This window comes from Photinus pyralis, unplaced genomic scaffold (genome assembly GCF_008802855.1).
Source record: "Photinus pyralis isolate 1611_PpyrPB1 unplaced genomic scaffold, Ppyr1.3 Ppyr1.4_LG5, whole genome shotgun sequence".
Classification (NCBI taxonomy): domain Eukaryota; kingdom Metazoa; phylum Arthropoda; class Insecta; order Coleoptera; family Lampyridae; genus Photinus; species Photinus pyralis.
The window spans coordinates 41,960,196-41,987,258 of record NW_022170596.1 but is presented as its reverse complement, the minus strand read 5'-3'; the positions used below and the strand labels follow the sequence as shown (position 1 = coordinate 41,987,258).

At 34.6% G+C, this 27,063-nt stretch overlaps 1 protein-coding gene across 4 annotated transcripts in view; it reads right to left on the bottom strand.

Moving 5' to 3' along the window:
• Positions 1–9,566: 9,566 nt before the first annotated feature.
• The window catches only part of LOC116170205 (zinc finger protein chinmo-like), a 301,795-nt gene continuing 284,298 nt past the window's right edge, over positions 9,567–27,063 (bottom strand). For all 4 annotated transcript variants that reach the window (XM_031486432.1, XM_031486434.1, XM_031486433.1 and 1 more), the window contains 4 exons: positions 17,631–17,848; positions 17,051–17,579; positions 16,313–16,525; positions 9,567–13,973 (listed from right to left, as the gene is read on the bottom strand). In XM_031486432.1, the coding sequence (XP_031342292.1) occupies positions 13,747–13,973; positions 16,313–16,525; positions 17,051–17,579; positions 17,631–17,848 (1,187 nt within the window). In that variant the 3' untranslated portion in view covers positions 9,567–13,746. The remainder of the gene's footprint in view (positions 13,974–16,312; positions 16,526–17,050; positions 17,580–17,630; positions 17,849–27,063) is intronic.

The following is a 27,063-nucleotide window of genomic DNA, read 5'->3' as shown; positions in this document are numbered from 1 at the left end:
AAAAACGTGTAATTTTTGAAACGTAAAAAGACTATATGTTTGGTTTGGTTTGTGGGTCCTATAAGTAAACAAAAGAGAAAGTGAAAGAAAAATATTCGATGTAAAAATTACAGCCCTCACAATAGACAAATCGTGATGTAAACGTAAGTTTCTATACAAAATTTATAATTTTTGAAACGAGGAGGTGCTATGCTTTTATATGTACTTAAAATGTGGCTTCTGAATCCTGTATGAAACAAGATCACAATACTCGATGCACTACAGAATTTACAGTACTCAAAATCACAGCAGACCCTACATGAAACGGAAATTTTTATTAAAAAATCTTGTACATTTTGAATCGGAGAGGCGGTATACTTTTATGAGTTTTATGTGCAGTTAAAGTATGGGTTCTGGACTCTGTAAAACAAGTATGGAAACAAAACTATTTAATGTACCACAAAAACTACACAGATTATCTTTTTTATTATACCTGAATCACAATCTCCGATTTAAACACTCAAATGCGTGCGAAAAAAGGCCTTTAAAACACACGTGCTTTAAAGTTGCTAAGTAACGATACTTCAAGTATGACTTTTGAAACTGTCATTTGGGTGAAATAAAAAATCTTCTTAGGTCGATTTCTGTAAATGCAGAACATTTCTTTGGCTTTTGTACCTATCCTTTGGTTGAAGCTTTCACAAACGCGCGTAATTTAGGGTATGCTTCCGAATCTGTTCCACTTTTTAATCGCAGCATTGCTTTAAAGCTTTTGAATGAATGCACCAAAAATATAGAAGATTTAAATACCTTTGACATTTCCTTCATATATGCCAGCATTATCGATTAATTTAAGACTGTATTCGTAAGTAACTTCCTATTCATCCATGGAAACAACTTTTCATATTCTTTATAATAGGCTTTACTGGAGTTGGATTTTACACCTACCAACGTTTGTTTAGATTTTACAACAACCGATTTAATGGACGGTGTATTATCTTTTTCAATGGAAATCGTTTAATTTACCAAGACGATGATTTTTATAAGCAAACGTCAAGTGACATTTCCATGGCAATCGTGAAATTACGAACACCCAGCCCAGTTGATTAGACACGTATTCGAGTATAACGTCAATATGACTTCATTGTATTCCCTATTTTTAAATTATACTGCAGGTATAATAAAAAATACTATAAGATACACGTGTATAACTAGTCTTTAAAGCACTTGCAACGTTAAAGGCACTCCGCTTTGCGTCGTGCCCTTAAACTCGTTGCGCGTGCTTTAAAGACTTGATTATACACTTGTATCTTAATATACTATTTTTTTTAATTGTAATTTAAAATTACTAATTTTTGAAATACGGAAGATTTGACTTTTATGCGCATTTAAAAGGTGGCTTGTGGACCCTGTAAACAAAATCAAACAAGGACACAAAGACTATTTGAGGTACCACAAATAGACAATCCTCACAATAAACGAAGCGTTATGTAAACGGCGAATTTGGATACAGTACAAAAATAAAGGAGAATAATAAACAATTATTTGTAAATTAATCATTACTTGTTTTACTTTCATACGTCTAGAAAAATATCTGCCATCCCTGATACTTCGTTCTAGCATTGAATAAAGATTATTCAATGCTTCTAGTTACGCTTCTGAACGTGACGTATATAGTGAAATAAACTCTACACGTGTAAATGGCTATTTTTCAAACTATTTGCATGCACGTACCTACGTAAAAAAGAGATTTTATGGACAGATGGCCAGAAAATCGAGCGCGTTCGAAATTCAATTATTCAAAGGGAGCAAATAATTGCTATTGGCTCCCTTTAGGGTTCGTATTGTATAAATCGCAGGGGAATTTAGGCCTATAGCTTGCTTACTTACAGCTATTTGTAAACGTTAGTAGCCACCAGCGTATTTAGTTAAGATCAGATATACACTTAACGACATCCCCATGAATAAATAATTAAAAGTATTTTTATTCGGTCCGAAAATTTTTAACAATATTTGCTTTGTGCGAGTCGTATTGCATAATAAAACGGACAATTAAAAAACTTCATATTACATTTACTTAAAGACAAAATGAATGAAAAGCCTCTACAATGGAAACAGACGAAACCTCTACCTCATATCAACAGATATTTTTAAGTTTTATAAAGAAAATATACACCCCGAAACGTAGACTGTTACCTTCTGTGTCATTCCAAATACAGATGAGGTATTGAACTGTTTTAATATCAGAAATCTTAATGATTATAAAATGCAATTCAAAATTTTCAGAGGCATTCCTTTGCACAGCACATTTTTACAAAGTTGCGCACTTATTCTTTTAAAAATTAGCTCATCTTAACTTGACGAATATCTAATGGTTAAATATTTTCATTGCTTGCGGTTTACTAACACAAGTAAGTATTTTGGGGCGTCATTGAAAGAACCTATTTACTCTACTTTTCAAATGTAGAACCCCAATAGCTTGAGGCTAAAGCCGCGATAATCCTGTTTCAGGTTAAGTTAGGGTGAATTAATTATTGTACGCTCTATTCATGAAGACAGTTGTACTAAAACTATTGAAACAAAACAAGTGTGCACAAGAGAATGTTTGACACATCGGTATCTACTCAGAGACACAGTTAGATTTGCCTAGGTGCTCAAAGACTATTGTAAAAATAGTAAAACTTAGATGTATTACAAACCACGAGATTATCCCATATGTTAATTTAAACTTTTTGTATAATATGCATGCTATAAGGGTAGAGTATCGTAAAATTACTAACTATTAAATATGCACGAATTTAAATGAGCTTGACACTTAAATTTACATCCATTTAAGTGTCTCTTCAAAGTAAAAATGATATAGATACAATGTTGTCTACATTTTTTTAAATTTTAGGGTGGTATACAATAGAATGCAACGGTAGCCTGGAAGAAGAATCCGTTCCCATGGAGAAGAATAATTGTTAAGGTCCTTATATATCTTTATAGAACAAGCATAATTCCGCGAGTTAATAAAATAATAATTCCACATAATAGCCCTTTTAGTGTACGGTAATACTGCAAATATCAATGATCAACACGTGATCTTACAAGAGGCACGTGCCTATTAAGCTAATAGATTACATACATGGGGGCGTTGAGGTTTCGGATTTATTCTAAAATCTAAGTGTTGGCACGTGCCTATTAATGCGTGTATAATATCTTTTTTAACATTCACACCATCACAGATGGGTGCGAATGTGTGGACAGGAGGACACACTTGATAGTGTGCTAGTTATATAGGGTATTAATTTAAAGTAGACCTTAAAATTACACCTCAATATAATAGAATCCTATGTGTAGAAAATGATTGCGGTAACGGTTTCAAAGGAGGTTTTCAAGATGAAGAAAATATGTAACAAAATTCAGAAATCGATTTCCTGCCGAAATGCCTGCCGTTCCTGTTCAGCCTTCAGCGGAACAGCGCAGAGATTCTCTCCCTTTTAATAGGAAGCGACTTGCCTTTACAGAAAGGTGGACCGCCAACCGGACATCCCTGTTCGATGGGATTCGATTTTTAAGAGGTAAATTCCGGCAGAAAGGCATAGCGTCCTGTTGGGAATCGATCTTTTACCAGAAATCCCGGAATCAGTTGTCCAAATGTCATCCAAATGACACACTTGGGGGAAGGGACCAACCGTCGCCTGATTGAACTTCTCAGTAACGAGTCGGAATCAAGACGCCAACTCATTCTAAACAATCAGGATGGCCAATTTAAAGATATGTTAGCTGAGTGCCCCTCCACATGCACTCCTTTGGAGAGAAGCTTGATAAACGGGTGACAGCAGCTCGTACGTTGAAAAGTGTTAGCCAAATGTCTAGAAGGTCTAGAAACGCAATAAGAAATTTAGGTCTTTTGCAAACTAAGTCTTTAAACTTCAGAGACCCGTCGAGAAAAGTCCAGGTTCGTATACCAGGGTGGGCAGCCCTTACGACGCGAAACTCAGCGCCCATCAGTACCGTTCAGCAATCAACAACGGACACGAAATCCTAGGTACAGTCGACAGAGGCAAGTGCATTGGTATAAAGCACCTTTAGAATTAATAACGGTTAGTTACTAGAACCGCAGGAAGGCGGCGTTTCTTTTTTAACAATGCTATAAGTTTATCGTTAATAAATTCATTTTATCTTCTTTGGCGTTTGAGAATGGCTTTAGATGATTGCCTAAGGAAGCAACCTGGTCATCCAATGACAAGAAAGATATACAATGCGCTCGAGATAAGAAGGTCACCGCAATATCTCTTTTATTTGGCGAGATACGTAAAATTTTTCAACGATCCAAACGTGTAGGTAAAATAACAGACACCGCGCATGCTGCGACAAAACACGGAGTGCTAGATTTCATAAGCTTTCTAAATATATCGAATCACGAATTTCCCCAATATTGGTGTATCAACCATCATATGCATATTTTATGTTGTCGTACAGCAAATTGATTGCTATTTTCAAATATCTTAAAAACATACACATTGCATTTGAAAAACAAAAGTTGCATCGATTTCCGATCAAACCGGAAGTGATGTCGGAAGTTTCAATATGCGATCGAATAGATCGTAATGTCACATATAAAAGTGTATTTGCCAAATCTTTCGTATCTCGCAAATAAAAGAAATAATGAGCTAATCTCTCGAACGCACTGATGTATACAGTATACCTATGTCTCTAACTCGATATGAAAACTGCTAAAGTTTAAAACCATAATATATAGTTACCGCATGCAGGGATCAATCTGTGTCCAAGATTTTCCTTGTTGCAAAGCCGGATGGTTCTAAGAGAGCCATTTTAAACCTAAAACCCGACAACAGCTTTCTACAAACGACCCCCTTTAAAACCTCGATTTGAAGTACCTATGCTTATTAATAATCCCTATAGCTAAACGTCAAACAAGGTACCTTTGGTTTAAATTTAACAATATATTGTATGAAGATCATTTTCTCAGTGTTATATTTAGATGATTTTTTGCTATCAAGGATGTGCAGAATGTGCAATTAACTAATAGTGTGGTTAACCATATTGGATTCATTATTAATTATAAACACGGGCATACCAAGTCAAAGAATTCAACACTTAGGATATATCAGTAGTATAATGGCAGCTTGATCCTGCGGTTGCAATCCATCTGTGGTTGTATACAAAGTCGTTTGAGAGGGAAATGTTCCTAACTCTACAGAAGACCGCCAGGCATTGATTTTTTCCAAATAGAGTTAATAAAAAATGCCCAAAATTTATCTCATTGTTAAGGGGTCCAGCATGCTGGGCTGTAGATACTTTCATTATAAGTTCGCAGTCTCACTTCTTTTTATGTTTTTCCTTCGTGTAATATCCTAGGAGTGTTACGAAAAAGTTATTGTCAAAGAATATGCACCAGGAATCGTAGTGGTCCCCTTGTGGACTTCACAACCATATGGTATATGGTATATCGCGACCTTTAGGGTTAGATGAAATATCATTAGCTGAAAATGCTCCTCGTGAAATTTCGTACAAGGTAGATACTCAGAAGTTAGCCTAGGTGTACCTCTTGGCCTACAACATTCATAAAAGTAGGCGAAAATCATCCATTTTCTTGTTTTTTTTTGCGGTTTTTTGCAAATATATCGCGACCTTCAGGGCTAGATATAATCAGAGACTTGTAGAGTATAACAAGTCTCTGGATATAATATGTTTAGCTGAAAATGCTCTTCGTGAAATTTCATACGAGGTAGAGGTAACTGAAGAGTTGGCGTAAAGTCACCTTTCACCTTCAACTTTCATGTGTGAGGGAATATTCATTGTAAAACAAAGTATTTCTAGGTACCATTATATACATCTGTACAATTTATTTACGTAAAAACAGTATTTTCAAATCAAAATATTCACACATTCCTTTTCTCTCTTCTCTTTTCTTTTTTCTCTCGTATGAAATTTCACGAAGAGCATTTTCAGCTAAACATATTTCATCTAGCCCTGAAGGTCGCGATATATTTGCATAAAACCGCAAAAAAAAACAAGAAAATGGATGATTTTCGCCTACTTTTATGAATGTTGTAGGCCAAGAGGTACACCTAGGCTAACTTCTGAGTATCTACCTTGTACGAAATTTCACGAGGAGCATTTACAACTAAAAATATTTCATCTAACCCTAAAAGACGCGATATATTTGCAAAAAACCGCAAAAAGCCACGAAAACTGATGATTTTCGCCTCCTTTTATGAATTTTATGATTAAACTGACAGCTTGTTCATAATTTTCGATTTGAGTTTCTGAAAAGTTATTTTTATAGAATAATTAGGCGTAGGTATTCTAATAGTTTTTAACATCATTTTATTTAAATAGAAAATATATTCATTTCTTTGACTCGCGTAAACGCGTTTTCTAAAATTCTTCTCCATGAGGAGAGTGTAGTATTCCAGTCGAGCATTCTTCCACTGTTGAAGGTGGTAGTTTTTTTTAAATTGCTGCAAACTGACCTCTTATTTTGGATTTGGGATCTCCGTTTTGGAGCAATTATTCCACGTTTTGGAGTAGTCTGGTCTGGTGTGGAAGAAAATGAAAAGGATAGGTATTTTGAGTCACTTCAAGGATGATTACTGGAGCGGAAGGTTCCAAGAGCAATAACGACTCGCCATCTTTAAAACAATGCTTTTATTATGCAATTTCAAACTTTGATTTGTAACATAATAAGAGGCTTTACCATAACACTCATTATCGATAGCATTTGTTGTGTCGGTGATGCTGCTTTCGATTTCTCCTTCAGCTTTCTTTCTCCCTACCTTGGAAATAGGAGGTTACTAGGTTAGGTTACTTACTTTTTCACACTTTTTGGAAAGTAAAGCTACTTCTAGAAGCTTTTCTATAACTTGTTGCGCCATGTCTCCATCAGAAGCTTCTTTAATTGCCCTCGATACCTTTCTTTCTAAAAACGTACCTACAATTAAATACCCTAATGAATTTATAAACTTTAAACATTGCTTAGGTAGGTATAGATACATTGCTCGGACGCATCCGCTTTTCTCGCATTTCGTTTTATGATGTCATAAAAGTGCTTTATTTGCTTACTGCTTTTTTGGTGATTGATTCGGAAATGAAATCTTCTGTAACGACTACCATGGGTTTGATGTTTCAAAATGCGAAAGTATCTGAGAGCTCGTCGCTCTGGATCCTAGTTTATATGTTCCTTACTAGAAATTGGAAAAAAATGAGTATTCGGAATTGATATAAGACTGAAGGCATGCAGGATAGAGAGGTGTATCTAAAGGTGAGAAATTTTACCAGGAAGCAGTGCTTAATTTATAATATTTTAGCTACTGTAATATATAATTCTAGCAGTTAAAAATAAATATCGGAATAAGCTCCACTTTCAATCAAATTAAGCACTCAATGGAAGTTTAACCGGAACTTTTATTGAATGAACAGTCACTAAGTTACTATAATAAGAAGGTAATATTTGCTTATGATTCAATTATTTGCAGCAAATGTTCTCTCTGTACTTCGGTATAGAGTAATTTACTCTATGACTTCGGTCAAGTTTTGGCCCGGATCTTATTTTCCATTGTGAACACAAACATATAAATTCACTATTCAATTACAGATAACAAAAAAGAACAGCCTTTTATATACGATCCAAAAAGTAAGCTTTGTAAAAAAAAATCACACATTTCCATAAAAGTACAACGTTGCCGGCGCCAATTTTTACCAAATATTTTCAATGCTTAATCACCTTGGTTACTTAATCAAGGAGTTTTTTTGTTTGGTGCATACCAATCTAATTTAATCAAAGGTTTAATTTAATCATACTGATTAACTAACGATCTGATTATTTATTGTTTGTACATTCGGCCCAAGTATTAAATTGATTTTTCATGTTTTCCACTTGCTTTTATAATGTCTTCTAGTGTGTTTTTGTGAATTTGTTTAACTGCATTAATAGTTACGTCAAATTTTGGTGTAGTCGATTTTTGGTAAAAAAGGAAGGTTATACACTGCCCTTTTTTGAGCCCCGAAAAAAAAATTGTCTCAGATCGACCCGGAAAAAAAATTTTCTTATAGAATGTGGCCTGTAGAATCAATAATTTCAAACAGTTCCAAGATTGGGCTACTAGTTCAAAAGTTACAGCCCTTTGAATTTTTTTTCGAAATTGGTTTCTAGTCTATAACTTTTGATGGAGAAGTCTGATCGAAAAAGTACGAATTGATTTGGATTCTACGCACCCAAATTAATAAGAAAAAGTGTTTTCCCGAGAAATTTTGGTGTAGTCGAATTTTGGTAAAAAAGGAAGGTTATAACTCTCAACACATAAAAGAACCGTAGTAGTTCATTCCTGTCATCGATATCAAACGGACCGTTATCGAGATTTAAAAGTACCGCGATACGTCCGTCGTTTCGCCTTGAAAATTAGGTGGCTCTGCTCTTATAGCGTTTTTGATTGGCAAAACTCGTGCTGCACGAGTGCAATTTTTACGTTCTATTGGTAATTTTAGGGCAATTTTCTGTGTTCCATTGGCAAATGTGATGCAACAATTACGCACTCGGTGCAAATTTCGACGCACGAGGTCCGAGAGCTCGTGGAGCTGCTAGAATAGTGATCAAATTTTCAAAACAAACGTGCGACAATTTGAATTTGTTTCTTGCGTTGGGAGAGTTTTTTGTCGTCATCTAGCGATAGCGAAGATGATGAACTAGCCATAACTCCTATTTTACAAAAAGTTGCACTTACTCATTAAACTGAACGCCAAAAATTGGTCCTTTACAGGAATTTCAAATTTATATTCCTCATCGTTTATCATAAATAATACTGAAATCGTTTGTCATTTTTTAGAATAGAGATTTGTCGATTACCTAAATCTAAAATGAGGTTATGGACAAATGACGACAAATATTTACGATTATTTATGTTCTATTGAGAGCAATTTTCATATGGATTTCTTCAGTTTCTCGTGCAACACTCGTGCAGTACGAGTTTTGCCAATCGAAAACGCTATTAGTTTTTCACCAGAGTTGCCACCTATAAGTATAGGGTAAGTCACAATTGCAGTGCCGGTTTTGGGACACCTCTGGTCGTTATAACTATTATCCAATTATTCCCATGAAAATGAAAGTGTAAATAACTTAATTGTTCAGCTTGTGCATTATTCAGATTTCAATGTTTAGGAACAAGACCGTCTCATGTAGGAGAATGATTTAAAGATAATTCTGAACTTGTCTATTCCTACTATATTATTGCACTTCTTCAAAATTACAGGGAAAACGGAATTCTGATCCACCGATCCACCCTACAACCTTCTAAAATGTTAAATCATCAGCGGGCCATCCTCTGCAGTTTGGAACTTTTTTGACAACTACCCATTTTTAGAGCTGCAAAAAAATACGAGACCTAAATATTTCTGCAGAACAAAGGTCCTGGGCAGTGTACAAGGCGGCTGCAAACATAAATCCAAAATATTTACGCAGAGGCCTGGTTGTAAAATGTCAGTTAAAACTATCAATTTAGACACCTCCACAACTTGTGAAGAACTAGCAATCAATCAATATATCTGGAATTGTACAGCTAGACTACATATAGAAACATAAATTAAACGTCAAATTGTTTATTAAAATTAATAAGGAAAAACAAACATGAATACATAGTAAATTACTCATATTTAAATTACTTATGTACAACAATAGTAGTTGATATTTATACTCCCAACAATAGGAGTTTTACTGTACATTACATTGTGATGTAATAATTGTGACAATGTAATGTTAGACGCACTAGGAACACGAAATGTGTTAGTTCAATACCGCCTCATACACTGGAAAGTAATTTTTTATTTTAAAATTTTGAAATGTAACAGCATCATTGAGCATTAAAACCTTTTTTGGGATACTATTTGCTAAAACCCGTACATACATTCAAATATCTTATAAAGTAAACCTAAAAATAAATAAAACTTCTCAACAACAATTCTTAATTATTTGTCTATGGATACATATAATATATATAACTTTTTCATATATTTTCACATGTCTGTATGATAACTAACTCACTGTTGTATAAATGTAACGCCTCCTAAGATCAAAATTAAGTATAATAATTTAACGTGAATTTTATTCACAAAAAAACACTAAACATTACAGATTTTCACATGTAATCAAATTACTACTTTTAACAGAAAAATCAACTAACACAATATCAACAAAGCTAAATGAAGTAAATTTAGGTACTCAATTTTCGCAATCACATTTATTTATTAATCTTAGAGGTTTAATTTGTTTTATTATTACAAAACAAATTCTGTAAAGTGAGGTTTGTACCATAGGTATTCCTGAGTGTGGATTAACATGAAAAACTGGAGTTCAACTATTTAAATTGAAGAGTGTTTGTACTTGTGTAAATATATTTTCTGGAATTTTAAGTAAATGTGAGGTAGATTTGTTTTTGTACTGCTTTTACTTTGGTTTTGCTAAGACCAAGAGGTATAAACTGTATAAATTCCTGATAATTCGAGGTAATCTAATTTCATAACTTTTGTTTACTGTTGACTACACACACGCCATTCATACAAAACGTAACATTCACACACGCCTCAAAAAATATTACTATATATACATTCATTCAAAAACTATAAAATGTGCTATCCCTGATTATACCTGAGATTTTTCAAATAAGGTCATGCTTTTTTGTCGTTAACATTGCATTGCCACTATTAATTAGGACAAATAGTTTTTAAACATGAAAATGCTTTAAAAACAAATATTACACATAGATGCACTTACACTGTAATTTTTTTAATGACGAAGTTTTTTATGGTCCAAGTACACCTTTTTTTGAGAAATTAACCAGTTAGAGGTAAATTACATAGAAACACTTTTATAACATACAAAAAGACAAGTAGGTTCTAAATTTTTTCTAGAAATTTCCTAAAGTTGCAAAGGGTGTCGGTTAGACCATAATTTATAAAATTCCACTTATTAAACAGTTATACCATGTTTGCGGGTTTTCGTGATTTCAATATCTCTACACAAGTGTGTATAACAAAGCTACTTTGCTACTTTTATTTACACACTAAATGTAATGGTTAATAAATGGAATAGTCACATTTTACTTAAATAACACATGCAGGCATTTTTTTTAAATACATTCAGCCTGTTTGTAACTAAGATTAAATTACAAGTAAATTATTGCATTAATAATTAGGTGTAAGTGTATCCCATACTTTATGGCACCATATAAATAACTTAAGTTAAGTACAGGATCACTCGAGAAAAATTAAACCTACAAAATGTACATAATTAAAAGAGAAAATTTGACCTCAACTTGTTAATCAATGAGAATAATACATACATGTGTTATTTATAAAGGTGCTTACAGTTTACCTAGAAAGGGTAGAGCGCAGATTACAAATTGGTAACAAACTTAGTACTCGTAACAATGTAAACAACTTTTGGTACTTTATTTCATTATATAAATACCTTAATAAGCTCTGCAGATACGCTAGGTATTATTAAAAGTTTCACATCAATTTTTAGGTATTCTCCTGTTGAAATATCGTCATTCCAACTTGAAGGTATCCACGTACAAGTGTAATTTAGTGCATATTTTTCCTTCTAAATCAATATCAACTAATAAAAATAGAATTAAAATTTATAGTCGAACAAAATTATTGGACTTCAAGAAACATATTTTTACCATTTTAATGGGCAACTAAATTAAATGTAAATAAAGCTACTTATAATATTCACAGTGCATACTTGTAGATTACCTGAACCCTGAATGCCATACAAATAACTAAGGACACAGAACAGTAATTCCAATGCTTACATTAAAAATATGCAAGATCATTAATTAACCCAGCAATTTGTGGCTTTAAACAAAATGAGATGCAAGCAAAATTTTGTACCAAAATATCAATCAAATTGCTAGATTAACGTTATGAACAACAGAGCTACATTTCGGAGACATGAACTTCTTTATATAAGTAACAGCTAACATTATTAGATTTAGTTACACTTGAGCATCCGGACCCAAAAGGAGCTTAGACTCCTTTCTTGCGTTTTTTTAACAGTGAAATGTGTCTACCATAAGTTACTATTTCTGATACCATCTGAATGCGGTTACCACACCGAGGAAGTTATTTTTTTTATCTAGATGCCTAAGTATACGCAACATTTTATAGCTGCTAATCGACTTTTGGAAAAAAATTAGATGAAAGTATAGCCAAGTGTGACTCGGTTTTTCTGAAACGTCTGAGGTAGGTAAGAGGTTGAAATAAAATTAGTTTGCATGACATGAGGATTACAGATCTGAACTATATCTTGAATTGTAGTACATATTGGAATATGTAAATGTTGTTGGCGCCTTCTGTAGTATTAAAAATCTCTGCAAGCTATTGTAACTATTGAGATATATGAAAATCATATAAAAAGGACCAAACTGTCCATGCAAAGTATACAGAAAACTAAAAAAAATAAAATAAGCGATATGTCTTGTTCATAAAGAATCCAAAAGTTTATAACAATGTTAGTAACCGGCATCTAGATAATAGAAAAATGAGGTATATATATAGAATGTAAATAATAGATTAAGAAAAATTGAATAAAAATACTGTATATAATATATATGAGGTAGGTTTATGAAGTAACCACTGAAATGACTAGTAAAAGTACAATAACAGTAATATCCATTTGGTTTAACTGATGAATATGGCATTAAAAAATATATCAAAATACTTCATATTTGTTACTATTTATCGCCGTCACAATCAGGGTTCCATTCCATTAATACCGACTATCAACCTTAAACGTCTAACCTCTTTCCGGAAACATTTTCTCTTTCATTAAACAAGATGTGTAGATGTTAAATACAAATTTGTTAACCGAATTTAAATTGTGATGTTTTTTCGAAAGCTCCTAAAATTGAATTTCAAGAAATAAAAGTTAAAAAACCGCCACTAACACAAGATAAATAACATTTAACATCTACTTTAACTATAATGCTGAAAGTATTAAAAACGATACGAAAATATAAATTGAGGTTGCATATTTTACACGTAATATAATCTTCTAAATAGCAACAAATATATATACCTATGTATGTATATAATATATATCTACGCAAAGCGTTCTATTACCTGAGTTTTCACTGGAACTAAATACTATATTATTATTACTAGCGGTGGATGTGTTGCACTTAAATGACTAGTTGATACTAAATTATACATAACCGAGGCAGCCAGCTGAGTTTGAGGTAGGTTTACTGGTTGACAGTGCCTGTACGGGCACTGAAATACCAGGACGGTAATATTTATAACACCCTGGCATGTAAAAAAACTTACAATATTTCTTAGCCTATCGCCTTACTCGCAAAATAAGTAATACGAAAAGTATAAGTACAAGAAAAAATACCTTCATTCGTCTGATGTGATATAATGTTTCAACGTTTTTTCTTGTTCTCTTCGCAAAATCGTAACAGTAATAGTAAAAGTACAAATAAACAAACAAATATTAAAGAACATAACAAACAGTAAAAATCGATGCAGCGTCCTGACCCAAAAGCTGCTTTGTAAAACAAGACCAGCTCGTAATGTTTAGAACATTTCTCTTTACTTTAAAAGTATAAAAACACCTATCATATTTATTTAACAACACAGACAAAGTCAAATCTGCAGCATGTATTCCGACTAACTACTAACTTTGCAAGTTTTGGCTTTAATATTTACAGTACCTTGTACACATGCTGCAGTGTGCATCAACAACATTCAGGTGCTTGCTTATGGATTATGGTTGTGAGCCTGCTGAGACTGTTGAAAAGCCTTCATGCTCAATTCCGTTTTATGTTCACGGGCTATATGTCTTCTTACTGTATTATTTCGAGTGAATGTCCGTGAACAAAATGGACAGGGGACACGTATTCCTTGATGCCGCTGCCTTATATGAGCCCTCAAATTTGTTTCGTATCCATACAGTCGCTCGCAAAAAGGGCACTTCAATTTCTTACCTGCCAAAAACGTTACTATTAAAATGCAATTAAAAACTTCCTGACTACAAGGTAAATAATAGGAGTATTATTTCATAAAGGCCTAAATGTCTTTTTATTATGATTTACAGAATATTTACTCTACAAATTCCATGTTGGTATTAGAGTTTTTCCTCTTGTCTGATTCTGTTTTGAGCGATGTATTCTAAGTTTCTCAAGCCTTGCTTTTCCAAGATAATTTTAGTTTGTAAACAAAATATGGGGCCCAAAACAAACATTTTTTTCCTGATAAACCAAATGACGATACGTCTGGGAGATACCTACACCGAGAAAAGTCACAATTTGCGTTTTGACGAAAGCTCTTTTTCTAAAGATTTTTCGAAAATTCTAGTCCCAAGTTGGCGTACTCCTAAAAAGAAATTCTGATCACAACGAAATGTATCTATATAGATATTTTTGAACATGAAAATAACAAACCACAAACTTTGTGAGCTCCTAAAGATACGTAAGATTCTTAAAAAAACTACTGCAGACATACAATTCGACTTTTTTCCTCAATATGCAAAAACAGCTTTATAATTTTACTATTGTCATGTTGGACAACTCTTGTGATGGCAAATCATCAAAGATCTGAGTCTTTTAGCGCACCTTCGGCTAGGGATCTTGGGGTAGGAATAGTTTACTACATTGGAAAAACTTGCAAAAGTAAGTATAAACTGTACGAATTTCATCCACTATATAACTATTGTCATGGCTGCTGAGAAAAAATTAATAAACTGAAAAAAATCCTTTGGATAAAATGTGTTTGGTCTTCCGAAGCCTACCCTCTCCAATGGTCCATAGTGGACAGCATAACATGTTATATCAAGTTTCAGCATGATATCGTTTTCAAAAATTCCATTACAAAATAATAAGAGCAATTTCACAATGACTCCCATTATACCACCCTCAAATGGAAATCTTAGATATGTCATTCTATAGATGAACAAAGTCAAACACTAAAATAGAAACACCAAAAACGAACTTTTAATAAAACAAGCTTGTTTCCACCACAAATCTAGTTACAACATGTAGCATTGGGTATATGCAGACAAGATCGTTGCTGCAACATGTCATTGTGTTTGTTTCACAAATATGGGTATCGTGTCAACGGAACAACAGTAAAGTGCCTTAATAGAAGACCAAACTAGAAGACAGTGCAAAGTACTAGCGAATCCAGCGGAATAAGACATCACAGCGGCCCATGATGCTATCACGAACTGTATCATCTTGAGTGGAATGCTAATTGCTAAAATAACATTAAAATATTGACAACGAAATTGAAAAAATCCATGCAACGGTTTTTTGAGAAAATGGTACAACGGCAAATTCGCCCTTGGAATATTCGCCCACGGAAGGTTAGCACCAGGAATATTCGTTCCTGGAAAATTCGTCCCCGGGACATTCACGCACGGGATATTTGGTTCCAAAAAAATTCGCCTCCAGGATTTTTGGCCTGAAGAAAACTTGCCCCCAGGACATTAACTTCCGGAAAATTCGCCCTCGGAAAATTTGCTGACACTTTCTTCGCTCACAGGAACTTCACCATATCGTCCGAAAAGTAACCTCAATACCATCATGGTAAGAGCAGTACTGCAGCATTCCTTTACCAGTACACCTGGTCAAAAATAAGGGCGAAAATCAATTTTCATTAGCGCACATTTTAAGAATTACAATAATTTTTTGACGGTCGGTTCAAGCCTGGCGGGAGAATATTCCGACGAGGACGAATGCAACTGTTACCCCAATCAAAGACCTTTATGGGGATTCTGTATACTGTTAACCCACCCTATCTACCGATTAGTTTTTGATGTGTATATTGTCACCGTGACAATCTTCCAAGCGAGAATATACGTGGCGGAGAATATATCAGGATACAACAATTCAAGGTCAACGCAACACATTTAAATTCAATTCTACTGAACCTATAGATAGCATGTCAAAGCATTATTATGTACTTGAGAACCAAACAAATTAATTTAGCACTGTAATTGCATATCCAGCTATTTAATAGTAATAGCTACTGCTTAGGAACAGATTTACTTAATTATTCAATTTGACTAAATCCAAATTTTGAGTAAAAGCAAAAGACACCCACGTCCAATGCCAGAATCTTCTATGTTCCCTCCAAACAGTAGCGGCTTCTGAATGCCACCAGCTAAATTATTATGCAAAATAACACTTATGCAGAGTACACAAGTACACAAGGCGCTAAATTTTGCTCCAAGAGCTGGTAGGAAATGGCCAAACAAGCGTATGTTTTTTTTTCAATAAAAGAAATAATAAATTAATAACTGGAATAAGTAAAATGAAATATTTACCGTCGGGTGTCGTAACAGAGCCTGTTTTCGCTAATTTTCCCGTAACTGAGTTCCATAAACTGGCTGGAATCAGATCTGAATTTTCCCTATCTATCTCATAATTAGACAGTGGACCTAAGGAACCGTTTGCGGCGGCACCATTTTTTCCATTTGCACTACCCGTACTAGATAAAGGATCGTCCTGTAGTAATGGTTCTATTTTCATTCGAAGATCTAAAACAATTTACAATATCAGTTCCATTAGATAAATTAGGTAGTTTTCACGCTATTCATTAGAAACTGTCAAACCTTGAAATAGTACCTAGACAGGGTGCAATTACGGTTTTTGACAAAAGGAATATCACAATCAGACGGAATATTGTATCTACCGTTTACACCCTGTATATGTGTCCTATTTAATAAACACACATGACAAATGATATCTCGGCCAACCCACTCCACACAAGATATGATTTCTTTGGAGCTTGGTCGTCCTGCTGCCACAAGCGCCAAAGATACTCCTCACTTCATAATTTATTGCGGAATTTCGCTTCAGTTATTTCGTCTTAAAAAAGGTAGTGCGTTGTATCCTGACGCTAGTGTCGGCGGCGGAACAGTGAAGCTCCGTACCTCGGACCACTTTCATCACTTCAGTTGCGGCAGGATCAGGCACCTATGTTGCCTAGATTTCTCATCAGTCACACTTTGGTTCAATTAACATTTCAGAAACCAAAATACTATATTCAATTACCAAATTACCTTCAGGACATCCGGGATCTCGACACTGCTCATTCGTTTTACTTTCGGGACATATCAAGGCAGTGGCAGTTGTTTCTGAATTAAATCGATTCTCCGGAGGGCCGTCGGCTTCGGGCTGTTGAGATAACAAACAGGACGAACTCGACGAAGGACGGTACGCCAAAGACATAGGACCCGGCGACCCGGGTCTGCCAGCTTTACTACCATCCCTTAACACTGACGCTCGTACGGTTTCTTGTAATAATTCGTTAGGACTACGTAACGCTCGTTTCGTCAAGGGTTCAAATGATGTATTGTTACTGGCTGCTATTCTTTGTTCGTATTGTCGAAAATGATGCGGGTGCATATAAGGAGACATGGCAGGTGAGTAGGATGGGGACGGGCTAGATTGCTGCTGTAAATTTGTACCATCGCCATCATCATTTAAAACCCTTAACTGTTTTCGTGACGTTGGCGAATCCAAAGTGTCCATATTTGTATGACTTTGAGCAACAGCTAATTTTTCATGTTCGATACTTAAACCCTTTACCTAAAATCAGATTTTAAAACAAAATCCACCATTGCAAACCTAATTATGTACCTGTAAACATTCTGCAGCCTTTAAAAAACTAGATAGCGCATCTTGAGAAACATGCACTTCACCTTTGTACATAAACTCCAGTAACGCAGACATATTATTGGCCGATGTACCATCTAATATAACTAGCAAATTCTGATGTAATGGAGCAGTTTCAAATAAATCCGCTAGATGTTTACTACATGCCGCTAATATTAATTTATGAGCCTTGAACGTAACACCTGCAAAAAAAAATTACCATTAATACTGTAAATTTTGCAAATTTTGTTTGTATATGGGAAACATCACTAGGTACTGAAAAATAGTGTCTCAACTTTTTATCGTGAGCAGTATATTCCAAAATGTAATAGGAGGAAATCTAACAGGCACCCACCACTACAGACCAACAGCTTCTTATTTATTGCATCAGATTCCGTTTGGTGCAGAAAATCACGTAAACCATATTAATTATCAAAAAAATGCATGGTGTCAATTTTAATTTCGGCAATGATAATCCGCTCATTGCAAATAAGACTTTGATCCAGTAAATGACACAAGTCAAAGGCGTTAAACGATAACGACATTGTCGTTATCAAGTATTAATTTTTAGCAGTCAAACGTATCGCGTATTTTGCAAACAAAAATTAAATGCACCGCATAGAATGAACTCCCAAGCACAATACAAACAGTCTTATCGTTTTGAGTTATTCGTTTGGAATAAGTGAAGTTCAATACGCCATACTATGCGATAAGACCTTTTTCAGAATGAAGCATTTAAGATCCTTGATATGTAAAGTTGTAAACATTATCAAGTTGGTTACAGAATTGCAAACAGCATTAAACTACATAATTTAAACTCAGATTTTTTGTACCTACATAAGATAGATGTGCTTCCCTATAGCGTCCCGAGTAGCAATAACTCCCCCTCCCAGTGCAAATACACATAGGATATGAATATGTTGAGTTCCTAGGAATTACTATGAACAATAATAGTGAAACGCATATTCACAAAAACGCATTGCATAAGAATGATGCAAACGAATTTATTAAATAATTTAGAATACTCGATCCACTCGATTTGCAACAGCGCAAAATTCCTGCTGGGAAGATGATAAAATCGGAAACACCGCCACCGTCAATTCTATGCGATATCACGCAGATGCCGCGAAATGGAAAATGGTTTTTTTTCAAGAAGACAATACGACTCACTTATAGTACTAGCGGTGTAACGGAAATTCTTGAAAGATACTGCATTTTGTTATACCAAGGTGCCACTTGGTACAGTTGTTCCTTAGAACCATTTAAGCGATTTGCCTCGAAGAACACTTGACATCTTCCGCGTGGGTAGATTTTAGAGGGGGTGGGGGTGATTTATTGTAACATTTTTTTAAAAACTAAATATGGCCTATAGACGAGATCTGAGAGTCGATTTCGTATGATTTTAACCCGAGAAATCCAATGGTAGCGCCAGAAATGTAATCCGGATGCAGGAAGTCCGTGAAAAGTCGTCATTTTTAGAAAATGACAAACTTTTGATCGAATTATATTTCTAAGGCACACCGGGTCGTGTAACGTGTCTAGACATATGTTTTTGGGGTCAGGGAATTCATTTATGATAACAAAAATAACCTTCTGGCATCAGAACTGCATGAGAGGCTTCCCTACTGCACTTTTTGAAGAGGTCGCACGCGGTGAAACCCAAGATATTCAAAGTTTATATATTAAATATAAACTTATAATATTTTATTTAATAAAAATATACACATTAGCAAAACATAAGATATATTAAAACATGCGGTAAAAAATTGATAAGCCTATGAAGGATCACCAAGTACATCGCCGACCTCCTCTGAGATTGCGTTATCACCACTGAAAAGGAATTTCACATATAAATATTCAAGGTTCGGTAGTAAATTATATCGAAAGTATACAATATTCTTACGCTTTGTTTGAGCAATCTCCCATACATTTTTGGCATGCAGGGGAACATGGTAATCCGTGTCGCCGGCAGCTGCACCGAAGGGTCTCACAGCCTGTGGCGCAGCCACACCTGTCCAGAGCACGGACTGGCTTCCATACTTGTGGCAGCTTGTACCACAGAACCTTCCAACCTTTGGCTTCAAGAGTCCATCCCCATCCTCCTGGACTTGTAGAGCTTCTCATCACCTGGTTTGCACATCCCCAGATATGACCAGCGACATACGCCGCCCACCTTATTTCATTTCATTTCATTTATTGATTTATATGCTCTTCCACCACGTGCTGCTTTGGGGATGTGGATCTGGGGATGTGCAAACGAGGTGATGAGATGCTCTACAAGTCCAGAAGGATGGGGATGGACTCTTGAAGCCAAATGCTGGAAGGTTCTGTGGTCCAAGCTGCCACAAGTATGGAAGGCAGTCCGTGCTCTGGACAGATGTGGCTGCGCGAGAGGTTGCGAGACCCTTCGGTGCAGCTACCGGCGACACGGATTGTCATGTTCCTCTGCATGCCAAAAATGTATGGGAGATTACTCAAACAAAGGGTAAGAATATTGTATTATATTACTTTCGATATAATCTTACTACCGAACCTTTAATATTTATACCGGGTGAATATACCCAAACCGAACATAGAGAATTAACATGGGAAAAGGGTTTTTTGTAGATAGTTGCTCCCCATGTTAACTTAGAGGGTTTATAATAACACCAATCGAAAGAAGATTTTTTCCGTCGTCTAATAATATACGAATTAGTTCATTTTCAGGTGTATTTCTCACTATTTTATCAAAAATTCGGCAATAAATCCACTTACCAAAATCATGTTATGCCATAACTAGTAAAACAAACAGCAGATTCAAACGTCAAAATCAATATCAGTTTATGACAACTGGCCTTAATTTTTTTCTAAAATGAAGTTCATTGTGGAAAAAGTACGCGATATTTGTTGTCCGTGCATTTTAATGAGTCAATTCTTTATGAAATTTCCATGGCTTGACATGATTTTGTTAATTGGATTCATTGCCGAATTTTTGATAAAATAATGAGAAATACACCTCAAAATAAGCGAATTCGTATATCATTAGATGAGAAAAAATCTTCTTTAGATTGGTGTCATTATAAACCCTCTAAGTTAACATGGGGAGCAACGATCTGCAAAAAAGTTTTTCCTATGTTAATTGCCTATGTTCGGTTTTAAAATATTCACCCGGTATGTGAAATTCCTTTTCAGTGGTGATAACGCAGTCTCAGAGGAGGTCAGCGATGTACTTTGGGATCCTTCATATGCTTATAAATTTTTACCCCATGTTTTAATATATTTTATGTTTTGTTAATGTGTATTTTTATTAAATAAAATATTATAAGTTTATATTATATTAAAACTTTGGAATATCTTGGGTTTCACCGCGTGCGACGTCTTCAAAAAGTGCAGTAGGGAAGCCTCTCATGCAGTTCCGATACGCAGTAGGTTATTTTTGTTATCATAATGAATTCCCTGACCCCAAAAAGGGTCTTTGACACCATACACGACCCGGTGTGCATTAGAAATATAATTCGATCAAAAGTCTGTCCTTTTCTAAAAATGGCGGCTTTTCACGGACTTCCTGTATCCGGATTACATTTCCGGCGCTACCATTGGATTCCTCGGGTTAAAATCATACGAAATCGACTCCCAGATCTCGTCTCTAGGCCATATTTAGTTTTTTTAAAAAATGTTACAATAAATCACCCCCACCCCCTCTAAAATCTACCCACACGGAAAATGTCAAGTGTTCTTCGGGTCAAATCGCTTAAATGGCTCTAAGGAACAACTGTACCAAGTGGCACCTTGGTATAACAAAATGCAGTTTCTTTTGGTATACCGCTAGTACTATTATACGTGCTAGTACGTACCTATCTGGAAATTGCAAACGTTCTTTAATGATCGCTTAATTTATGGCAATCGAATAGAAATGTGAATTGGCCAGCAAGATCATACAATTTGCAACCCTTGATTAAATTTGTTGGGAATTTTTGGAAAACAAAGTGCCCTAATAACCTAACATCGTTACGGAGACAAATGAACAAATTGAACCTTTAAAATAAAGCACGTAACTCTCATAAATAATTTTTGTAGTTTTAATTTGCATTTACATTTTCTACGTATATTATGGACAACCGAATACAAATATTACGTGAAAAAGCCCCTAGATGATGAAAGTGTCCCAATTTCCATTCAAACTTCGAGCAATTTTTAAATTTCAAATCAAAAGACAATAGTCTCCCAAAAAGAGATTGGTTCATAATGGACACGACCACCTGGTGGTCTCTGAAGTTGTTCCAGTTGGTCGAGCGTCGACTTATGTAAAACCTCCGCAATAAAATCAAAATCTTGTTAATCGTATATAAACCGTTGCGCCTTTTTGTTCAGAAACGGCATCCCCGCTTGTGCAATATATTATAAATCAAATTTTAAACAAAACATCTGTGTTGTGTTCTTTTCTTCAAATTATGGTAATGTCACTAGATGACATTTAAAGATAAATGCACCTACTTTTGAATAATACTACAAAATAAAATCTACTTTGTCCTAGATGCCATCGTAATTCGTAATGTAATAACTAATAGGTAAGTTTGAAAGTGATGAGTAAAATAAAACGTTGCCGCGTGAATAGTGGTTCGAATATTGTACCCAAAAGTGGGACTTTCTCTATGTGATTAAGACAAAGGATAAGTACGGTAAAATGATTTTAGGTAAATCGCACCGAAAAATTATCCCTAATATTTAATTTGTTTTTCGTGAAAAGTCCCGAATTCAGATCCGAGCACTCTAAAAAACAGGAAAATTATTAAATAGTCACCTTTGAGTCTTCCAAAAAAGTGTACTGTAGATCGGATTCATATTTTGCAGCTCTATTTTATGAGCAGTTTACTACCCGAACACAAATCTATGGACGTAAGGACCATATATTTTTAACCAATCAAATGCGTATAATAAACTCGACTGATCTAAGAGGGTCAGTGTGCTAGTTGAGAAAAAAATTGCTGATCGAGAATCAACGAAGAATGTAAGCCAAACTTGCTTTAAAATTTTCATGGAAGAGGCCTAACACCTTAGTGACCTAAGAGGAACTGATCTGTACATAGATTCTTTCTACGTCGCCCTTCATAGCTGTTCCGCACATTATAATAGTTGCTTCCTTCCGAAGCCCTGTCGTTTCTTTTAAGGCGGGGGAAAACCTTTTCCGTATTATTGTTTTTGAGCCTGGTTCCATTGGTGGCGTTTCATAAAGTTCTGATCTTGTAATTTCTTCGCAAATTGCCTTCATACTAAAGCATGTTCGGCTATCTACTAGATCTTCATCAAGCTCATCTTCAAACACAATTTAATGATTAGCGATTACCTTTATACATATGTTTGGTTCTTGCAGCATATTTTATATAGTAATTATGCCGTTTCCAAACATCTTTCTGGATTTGGGACACAATCATCGCTTTATAACTGAGTTTCCGATTATTTCCTATTTATTATAATAATAGTTATTTATTATACAAGGGAAAAAGGTTGTGTCGAGGTTGTGTTGTCACAAGACAAAAAACCGAGAGCAAAAATCTAACATTTTTCCCGTGTATCTTCACTATTTTTTTCTGTGGCGGGGAAATCGATATATTGAAGTCGTATCGAGTTATAGAAGTTTTCAACACTGCAGTTAGGCTGTTGTTCTTCTCGCGAGGTAACAGAGATAAAATTATCTTTCCAATGAGAATAAGATAACTATTCTCGCGTAACGAAAGCTTCGAACTTCATGTCGTCATAAAACCGGCAGCTACGGGCGAAAGCTTTGCCCCCCCCCCCCATCCAAAATTAGTTGAATGAACCTAAACAACAATTCTGGATAGGAGACCAAACTTTTTCTCGCATAGTAACTCACAACAATTTGGTATATTCATTTGGAAGTAGACGTAGGGATTTCGTATGTCTAGTTTTAAACGACAAAAACTCTTCTGAAGGACGCCTAATTTTATGCAACCGAAATAACTTCTTAAAACGAATTAAGATTTTGGTGTCATATTAATTAATTGGAATATTATTGCTTTGGCTTCCGTATTTTTATGTTCGTTCGTGCGCGATGTATTCAACTGAAGAAAAAGTTGATGGTGTTGATAGTGCCGGTCATAGTTTAAGAAGCGTAAGAGACTTATTTTCTGTGTTGATCGCTTTAAAATTGGTATCCACATAAGACCCCGTTAACAACCCTCAATTTTAACGAAAGATATGAAACTGAATGTTTTAATTTTTGTGGGAAAGAATCTCATAGGAAACTTAAGGAAAATATCGGCCGAATTTAATATCTCTTCGTCATAACCTAAAAGCACACTAATTTACTGTTTTTTATTAAAATCTAGAATTGCAATGAAAAATGCGTGCACATGTTATCTCGGTTGCATAAAATTAGGCGTCTATAATAGTTATTTATGTATTAAGAGTTGAAAAGTTTATTTTTAGTCGCCCGAGAATATAAACATCAGTTTATGCCCGTATGATACATACAAAATTTTATGTCTTACAAATAGTTTTCTTCGTCAAAGTAAATATTCGTTTACAAAATAATTCATTATGTTTGATCAATGATCAAGTATGTATGAGTGCTTCGAAACTATTCAAAATAAGGCCAATCTTGTGATTTAGTAGGTATTGACAATTAATAATTGACGTTTCTAATTTTCAATGACCTGCAAATATTTGTTTGTTTTGTCATTAATGGCCGTTTGCACCGACAAATTTAAGTGGAGCTTACAGCTTAGCTTAAGCGTAGCTTTAAATCCATGGCAACGATTATTGAGACAATGGTTGCCATGGATTTTAAGCGACGCTTAAGCTAAGCTCCACTTAAATTTGTCGGTGCAAATGGCCATAAGTATAAATGAGTTACTATGGTGATACTTAATGCCCTAGGGCATAAGGTGGTACTTTATGCCCGCGTATCACAGATATAAAATGTGCTATGATATGTTAGTAAGACATAAAAAGAATTGCTGTCATTGAAAAGTAGGCATATAGGAAATTCCTGTCTACTTCTAAATGAATAGCATATATTGTTGAGTTCGCGCTTTTGCCATCAAATATTATTAAATCACTGTATCTTACGAGTCCGTTTTCGTTTATAGGTTTATAGTCAAACTTATGATATTAACATTTTCTCCTGTAAACGGATGCTTTGCCTATTGGGCAACAATAATCAAGAGATAAATAAATAAACATCCACATGGGGGTTCTGTTCTGAGAGTTTTGTTAATACTTGACCATTCTGACATGTCAAATTGATTTGCGATAACATTTGTTTCTTGAAAGTTTTCTTAATAGTTGCTTCCATAACAATTTCCCCCCGGGTGGCGACAGGAAAACGAAAAGTAAAAACCGCTCTAACAAACTTTGGCTACTCAGTCGAACAATGGCCTAATATTTTGACGTTTGAAGAAAATAGTTCTTTTCATAAAAGTCAGGAAAATGGCACATTACCTACTGACGAGGAAATATTGAATGAGGTACAAGATCCCTTTGTAACCGGGTCAAGTAGTGTCAATTTACTCAGAAGTTTTTTATTACATTTTTGTCGAAATCATCTTGTATTTCAATATAAAATTTCCATTTTCATATACAGAACTTTTTATTAATATAAAGGTGTCGGTTTTGACAGGGATGTGGTAAAGTGACAGGAGCTAGGACAGGAAACAGTAGTCAGGAAAAGTATTAGTGTACGCATATAATTATAAAGACAATCCTTATATTCCAGTATAGAATTCACTGTTGAAAAAGAAAAGAGGACTTTCATGGATAAATGAAGTTTTGCCTTTTCAAAACTGCAAAATTTCCTGAGCACCTTGTATAACATTTTTGAACAATTGTGACATAATTAGGCCGTATTTACGAAAATCCTGAAAATAACAGATCAGTCTCGTTTACCTTATAAAATGACTTTTATTTACAAGGACTTACTTAAAGAGCCCAAAAGTACGAAGACAGGAAAGATTACCAAAGAGCCACCGTTGCTTACCCAGACACAGATGCGCGAATTTTTTCAATCCCGAAGCCACTCCGAATCTACACCTTCAACCTCCAGCAAAAAAATTCAAGAGTGATCCAAAAAAAGTAGGTACTCCAACGGAATAGACATTTTGGTGCATAATGTTGCGGGACTAAAGAGTAAATTGCATAATTTTGAGTTTATAGACTTTTTAAGACAATTAGAAATATTTGTTATTTGTTTGAGTGTTTTGTAAGTGAGGAAGCGCAATTTTATGACAGAGAAATATATTAAAGGAGTTACAATATTTAAATAATAGTTATTTGTTGCATAAAATATTTGAATGGGCAAGATTATATATTAATAAGTTTCTATATCAACAAGTCTTTCAGACGCTCAGTATGACCATGAATACGTCCGCTAGGTTTATATTTATTTAATGCATCTATCACATTGTAGTTTATTTGAATAAAGACTGTTATTACATATTATTATTTACTTAGTATTATTACTTACTTATCTGCAGTTTTGAATTTTTTTGCATCGATTGTTTTATTTAAATATTATATAAAATATTTCGAACATTTAAAAAAGTTTAAAGATTTAAGAGAGGAAGAAAATTTTGTCTAAAGAGATTGTAGAAGGAAAAGTGCCCATAACACTAGCAGTATTGTCGCGTTGACTGGCCAGACTAAGTTTTTGAATTAGGAATGTTTTCGAACGGTGCTCTCCTGTGACATTTTTCAATTTCTTACCTAAAAAATTAGAGCATCTCATTTAAAATAACGAACTAAAAGTCCAGTATAACCGGAAGTCAAAAAATTAAAAGTATTTTAGCTGAAATGGGCTTACTGAGTGAAAATTGTACGTGTGTACAAATTTTGAGAAATTTATTCGCATTACTTAGAATCCTACAGAATAATGTTAATGAATGGGACGCCCTATATCTCAAATATGCAGTCAATAAAATGGACAGGTGAAAATGCGCCTTATTAATTTTTTAATATAATAGATGCTATTTGGTTACTTAATTATTTATTATGCAGCAGTGCATATAAAATACTTTCACATAGAGGCCGTTAAAATGTCGATCCGCGGTATGATAGGGCCAGCATATGGGGGGTTATGAAACCTTACGTATTTTTGTAGTATTTAAAGCAAATCAGTAAAAGAGCAATTAGCATATTTTGCCATAATGGAAATGTATGGCCCAAAATGTAAATTGTTTTAGCTAAATTGTGCTCGTGTTTGTGGTTGGGGCTTATCGGCATTTAAAAAGGTGCACACCACTGCATTATGTCTAGGTACCCATTAATTACATTTCCTTCCGTAATCCTCATTGAAGATACATATTACGATGGAGAAGAAACAATACCACTTGATGAACAATTCATTTAAGAAATCGACCATTTTAAAAAAATAAGCTTGCAAAAATGTCAATGTATAAATTTGATTCCTCAAATATATTGTTTG